Below are 6,948 nucleotides of genomic sequence, written 5' to 3'. Positions count from 1 at the left end.
TTCAGAAAGATTGTTTTTGAAATGTGCATCTCAGTGGCCAGAGGCAAACACATGACTTCTGCACAACAGTTGTTTGCTAAATTTATATCCTTCCTTTCCGACAATGTTCAATCTAACAGTAGATAAAAATGGGAAGTATAAACCACAAGAAGAGATGACTACAATTTTAATTAAAGCAAAATTAAAATCCGTATCATTAAAATCCATTGTGCAATATATGTAAACATGCAAGACATATTAATGAATACACACGCACACACACATACACACATATACATACATACATACATACATTGGATGGATGCTAACACAGAATTACATTTTCAGAATCACTGATCAATAATTCTCACTAGTAAATGAACTGAATAACTGAAGGTGAGGGTAAAATAGCTAGGAGCATCAAAGCAGCTGAAAGGGTTTTTGGAGCATTTTGACTTATGCCTGCAGATGAACAAACATTAGGTGCAGAAATCTGAAAATAAGGAAAACCATTCATTTAGCTTCTCATAATTGATTACCGAGATTGAAGAAAAGTTTAACCCCCTTTCACCCATGAGTTATTTCATCAAGTCAGCTCAAGTCAGCAGGATCTGCTCAAAATGACTTGAAAATCACAGTTACAACTGAATAAACGACAAACTAATTTCCTAATCTCCTTGGCGTTACATTTTTGGCAGTCCTGGATTTCCAGAGGAGATTTCTCTGAATTCATTATCAGGGCCTGGCAGGGCAGTATAGAAATATGGATTTTTTTTCCCCCACTCTCGTGAGCACATCATGACTGGATATCAACCTGGACCTCTGCCTGCTTTTCATTTTCGTCTTCCTCCTTGAAAACTCTCTGAAGGATAGTGTTTAAGTTGTACGTAGAATGATGTTCCTTCTTCCTCCCCAGTAGAAAATAGATCAGTGGGTTAACACTGCTGTTAAGACAGGCGCATAGGTAGCCATATGTAATTAAATTGTCATAATTATGCTTGAAAAGAACATCACTGAGATAAATGGCGCTGGGTGGAATAGAAAAGATGAGGAAGAAAAACAGGGCAAGCAAGGCGACTTTGAGAAGTTTTCCACGCTTCTGCATCTGTGATTTAAGGTAGCCTTTGATGAAGAGGGCCAGGCTGGAGACCACCATGAGTGGGATGCAAATGGAGCTACAGATGAGAATGTGGTAGAATGAGGGGAAGTTTCTCGTCAGATTAACCCCAAACAGAACATAATGAATTACACAGAGGAGCAAAGAGACCAGCCATGAAAAGGCACAGAGTATAGTGGACAAGTATGCTGGCTGATGGCATCGATACCAAATTGGGAAGAAGAGAGCCAAACATCGGTCAATGCTAATGATAGTCAGAAGAAATTGACCAGTGCAGTAAGTGGATATCATACATTCTGTTATTATTAGGGGGGGGAAACTCTTAATCAAGTACAGGATTTCCATCAGAAAGAGGAATACGAGAGTCCCACTGTCAGCCACAGCCAAATTGAGGATATAGACAGTGAAAGAATTCCTTTTAATCTTGAAACCCAAAAGTCGGATGATAATTCCATTTCCAATAATCCCTGGAATACAGATTAAAATGATTAAAGAATAGATGACTTTTTTCTGATATTCAGGCTCATACATGCTGCTCTTTGAGTGGATGACCTCAGTCTGATTGTGTTCAAGATATCGGAATGCCAGACTTCCGATGTTGGCATCCGTCATTCCAGAAAAGATGGTTTTTGTATTGCTTGCTGTCTTCTGTGGAAATGAATCTCACTTTGATTTTTTTTTTTTTTTACTAGTTGCTGCTTCTCGTTGAAAGTTAAAGATGGACCCAGGCAGCTAAAGGACAAACCGCTTATTTTTAGCCAACAGGCATCAAACGATGTTTGCAAATGTTCTGATTTTTCCACGAAGGATGGCAGAGGATGTGGAAAAATTCACCCGAAGATCTTCAGCAGAAGTCAGTTGGGTTGTGCTTTTGTGTACTTCTGCATTGGTTCTTGCTCAGGAAGGCAAACATGGTGGCATCAGGGTCTGTAGATTATTTTCTCCCATCAGTTTTCAGCCATATGGGTCAATTCATCATCTGGCGTGTATAACATTTCACAACCAGTGAAAAATTTGACTCCTGCAGAGTAAAGGACTTGCTTTGCCTTAGTCTCTCCACACAATCAAAGCAGAAACGACTCACGGAAAATAGTTAAGTTGGTCACTTTGCCGGTTAAAAGAGGAAATTCTCAGTTTTGTGGGTTGTTAGGTTCCCTCTGCTTCTTTGTAAGAACTATGTCATATCTAAAGTTTTAAAAAAAAAGTGGTTATAGGATCATTTTAAGGGCATACAATACAGTACGGATCTTTCCCTCCTTTAAAGTGTAAATAAACGGCTGTACAAAGTTATTAATCATAATTCTTAAACCCCCCCCCCAAAAAAATGTTCCCATTGGGACCAGCTATAAGTAACAAAACATTTAATAACATTCTTCTTGGCTTTTGTGAAGGCTGTAGGAAGTCAGCACTTCCCCACCACCACCGAGAATGAAATATTTAGGGGAATATTAAAAAAGGAAGGATAGAATATTTTCCCTAAAGTAGAAGTGAAGAAAAAAATCTTTTTTTTTATTAAAAAGTTTTTATTTTCCATTTATTCATACAAAATACAATTCAATTAAAATAAATTCCTAACCATTGGTACCGCCTGCCCATTCCCCCCAGGCTGCGTCCATCCTCTCTAAACCTTCCCCACTTCCCTCCTCTTTCTTTCCTCCCCTCCTACTCTCTTCCCCTCCCCTTCTCCTCTAACCATCCTACTTCCACCTTACTCCTTCCTCCCCTCTCATCCCTCTCACACACATGAACGCAGCATAGGGGAAATACCCAAGCATTTACCATGACTATATTATCATTACCCACCCACTCACCCACCCACCCACCCTCGCTTCCCAGAGCAGCGTACAGGGTTATTAATAAGAAAGTTAACAATAATAAAAAAAAAGAAAAAAAGAAAGAAAAAAGGAAAAAAACCATCATACTTAACCTTTAACTCCCCTTAAATTAAGTCATATAAACAAATCTCTACAACAGTTACTATCAAATTTTACTCATAAAATAAATGAAACTTTATAGTCCCATATTTTTTCTGAATATAATCTATCCATCTTCTCCATACAATAATGTATCTTTCTTGTGTATGATCCTTCAAATAAGCAGAAATTTTTGCCATTTCTGCAAAGTTAGAAACTTTAAATATCCATTCTTCTAAAGAAGGCAACGAGTCCTTCTTCCAATACGAGCCTACTAATAGTGAAGAAAAAAATCTTAACAAAGGCAGAAACATCCCATCTTCCTGCCTCAAGCAGAAACCTGGAGAAGCTAATATCTAGAAATGGAGATTTTGTAATCCATTCAGAAAGCCTTGGCCACCCTATTCATAAGCAAAACGCCTTCAGCCCCAGCCCCCACAGAAGGCTGGAGCTGGTGGGATTAGAAAAACAAAGACTCCTAAAATCTACGTTCCCTACCCAGCATGATCTCCCAACCATAATGGGAGTCAGGCAACAATAATTAGAATACTAAAAGGGCACAATCAAACACAGTCAAACAAAGTACATTACACAAGGAACAGGCATCTCAAAGACAAAACCCACCTACTCTTAATTCCATTTTGTCAGCTGTCCCAGAACCACATGCTGTTGTTGGTTCTGCTCCTTAAGAAACAGAGACCTTCTTTCCTAAGCAGCTAGCCTCCATTTTATTTCCAGCACCTTTCTCCAGGATTGAAATTGGACCTAACTTTTCTTTCAACAAGTCCAAGATAAACATCACAGGAAAAGAAAACATTATTCTTTGGAATCATTAACTGATGAATATCTTCCCTACTAAATATTTCTAATAATGTAGAAGAGTGTTGGTGACAATTTAGCAAGGATTCTAGGTAGCTACCATCTCATTGAACTAAACCAAACCAAACCATACTGCAAACTAATGAAATGAAATAAACTATACAATGAAACAAAAGCCATATACAACACCAGAGAAGCCACCTCAAAATCATCTCCTGCCCCAAGCCAATCCTCTTTTGTGGAATGGCTCAAACGTAAGGACATATTTTCGCAATAATATAAAATGTGTAATTCCTTGACCTGAAAAAGCAATGAATGTAGGAGAGAAAGAGCAGGAAAAACAAAACAAAAGACAAAACAAGAACATTTGAAAGATAGGAGACAATTGGATAGATCAGTAGTAGATAATTGCAGAAACATTTCTGCTCTTTGTGTCTTGAAAAAAAACATATTCAAGGAGTTCAGCAGCACAACATGACATATCCAGAGAAGGTTCTCCAGAATGAATATGAGGAGCTTAGAATTGGTTCACAGGTGGGAAAAAAATCAGTAGAAGAGGACCAAGAGGGACACATGAAATTTCTGACAAACATTAAAAGGAAACAATATTCTTGACAAATAGCTTGATATTTATCAATATTGATATTTATCAATATTGATATTTATCAATATTCTTGATAAGTAGCTACATCTGTCAAGAAAAGCAAGAGCAAATGTGTGGGTCACTGCAACCTGAAAAGAACTATGAGACCACATGCTTAAGCCTGAGACTTCTTGGCCCTGTGTTTACAATTCAGTGTTACACAATGGAAACACTCTAAGGCACAATACACCGGAGGTGTCAGAAACCTCCACGCTGTCTCCAAACAGATATGAAAACTCAGTTGGAGCTATTACCGCTTTTATGACAAGTTGGCTAGCATAAAAATACAGGTGACTACATCTAGAAATGGTATATAAGGAATATATAAGGAACAGTTGGTGGAATTAGGTATGTCTAGTTTAATGAAGAGAAGGACAAGGGGCGGGGTATGATAGCAGTGTTCCAATATCTCAGGGGTTGCCACAAAGAAGATGGAGTCAAGCTATTCTCCAAAGCACCTGAAGGCAGGACAAGAAGCAACGGATGGAAACTAATCAAGGAGAGAAGCAAGCTAGAACTAAGGAGAAATTTCCTGACATTTAGAACAATTAACCAGTGGAACAACCTGCCTCCAGAAGCGGTGAATGCTCCAACACTGGAAGTTTTTAAGAAGAGACTGGACAGCCATTTGTCTGAAATGGTATAGGGTTTCCTGCCTGAGCAGAGGGTTGGACTAGAAGACCTCCAAGGTCCCTTCCAACTTTATTATTATTATTATTATTATTATTATTATTATTAGTAGTAGTAGTAGTAGTAGTAGTATACTCTACCCAACTATTTAACTGATTTTTTTTTTAATAACTGGTCATCTGTGATGGATAACCTTTCATCAGAAATCATACTATCAAATCCTTGCAGTTTTTGAGACTTATTCTGAATTGAGATTTTTTTATATATATAAAACAGCTACCATAACGACAGTTTTGTCTTTGCTAAGGACATACCTGGTGGTGATGCACAAGAATAGATCTCTTTGAGAATCTGAGGCAGTTCAGAAAGCTAGATTTCTTTGATGAATCCAGTTTGGTCTGCATTTGATGTGGCTATGGTGAGCACGCAGAATTTATTCAGCATCAGAAAAGAAAAGAGGAACGTCCTTAACATTTTGCAATAGTCGTGGAAAGAGAGGGTGTTCTCTATATATGTTTTGCAAAATCTTAATCATAATTTGGAAGGAGAACCAAAACTCAGCCCTGTTTATATCTTCTGTAAGACTGGGAAAACCCATACAAGTGAATGCGAAACCTGTTTCATCCTTTGTTTGCAAACATGAGTTATTTTTGAAATTATTAAATGAAAATTAAAGCCAATTTAATGGATGGATGGATGGATGGATGGATAAATAGCTTTATGTCTTTCTATTAGTTGTGAGGTTCATTAGAAGATTGAACAATGCTGGTACTGATATTGATTAGCATGTGTTCTTGAGGATATAGACGGGGTTTAAAAGGATTATTTGGAGCAATGGAAATAAAAAAAGAAACTTTAGTGCTGTGTTTTTTCCAAGATACAAAAGGCATCACACGTGGAGCTTACCCTTGAAGAATATTCAGAACTACAGTTGATCCAGAATGGAGCTGCCTACGTAGTTGTGAGCAATTTTCATTTTGTCCATGTGACACTTCTACTTTGTAAATTGCACTAGTTACCAGTGGGCTTGCAGATATAATTCCCAGAGCTGGTCGTCACCAGTAAAGGTCTTCATGGCTTAACACTGGACACTTAAGAGACCAGCTTTCTTTGTTTGTTTTTGGATCACCTGTAAAATTTGGCAGAGTGGGTTCATTCCAGGTCCCACCTATCAACAGTGTCTTTTGGAAGGCCTAAATACTGTATTTTCCGGCGTATAAGAGGACTTTCTAAACCATGCAAATCTTCTCCAAAGTCGGGGATCGTCTTATACGCCGGAAAATACGGTATTTGTCTTCTGTGTGACTAGTGCCTACCCTATGAAGATACATTCCTTCTGAATTCTGTCTGGCTTCAACCTTTCTGCATATTCACAAGTCTTGAAAGGTTTCTTCAAAATCCCTTCCAGCAGGCCCCGAGAAAGAAGGCTTTATGATCAACTCTCTGAAATTAGATTAAAATTTTGTCTTCCCTGTGTTACAGAACTTCAAATGCTTATAGAATCTGCCTCCTGCATTGTTCAGTAAAGAAATGAGTGTCCCGGGCCCTTTTCTGCAGACAAAACATCCCTTCCTTTCTTTGTTTCTCTTAATAGTATTACTGGACAGATTAAGGGACAAATGTCATCTTCTCTGTTGCTAACTGAGGTTTGTACAGGAGAAATTAGTCATCATGGTGTCCTTGGTGGTCTCTGAGCTTGTTAGCTTGCAGATGTCTTATTGCCAAAAGGAAAACTACCATCACTGGCAGGGCAAGCTACTGTCGTCAACATCCAGTTTGAGGATCCAAATAAGTCACCAGGTTCATTCCATTTCCAAAAATCTTACTGTTTATTGAACTCACGGCAT

General features: G+C 38.3%; 1 protein-coding gene across 1 annotated transcript; it reads right to left on the bottom strand.

Moving 5' to 3' along the window:
- Positions 1-257: 257 nt before the first annotated feature.
- On the bottom strand, positions 258-5,859 carry LOC120320295 (proto-oncogene Mas-like). The gene is made up of 2 exons (XM_039369895.1): positions 5,416-5,859; positions 258-2,281 (listed from the first exon to the last, which is right to left on the bottom strand). Exon 2 carries the CDS (start codon positions 1,706-1,708, stop codon positions 776-778), a length of 933 nt encoding a protein of 310 aa, XP_039225829.1. The 5' UTR covers positions 1,709-2,281; positions 5,416-5,859; the 3' UTR covers positions 258-775.
- Positions 5,860-6,948: the final 1,089 nt, after the last annotated feature.

Source organism: Crotalus tigris, unplaced genomic scaffold, assembly GCF_016545835.1.
Source record: "Crotalus tigris isolate CLP2741 ecotype Arizona unplaced genomic scaffold, ASM1654583v1 scf7180000021296.432647, whole genome shotgun sequence".
Classification (NCBI taxonomy): Eukaryota; Metazoa; Chordata; class Lepidosauria; order Squamata; family Viperidae; genus Crotalus; species Crotalus tigris.
This window is presented reverse-complemented; position numbering and strand designations above follow the sequence as displayed.

Coding starts and splice junctions, on each gene's coding strand:
- LOC120320295 (XM_039369895.1), bottom strand. CDS start 1,708: ATGACGGATGCCAACATCGGAAGTCTGGCATTCCGATATCTTGAACAC.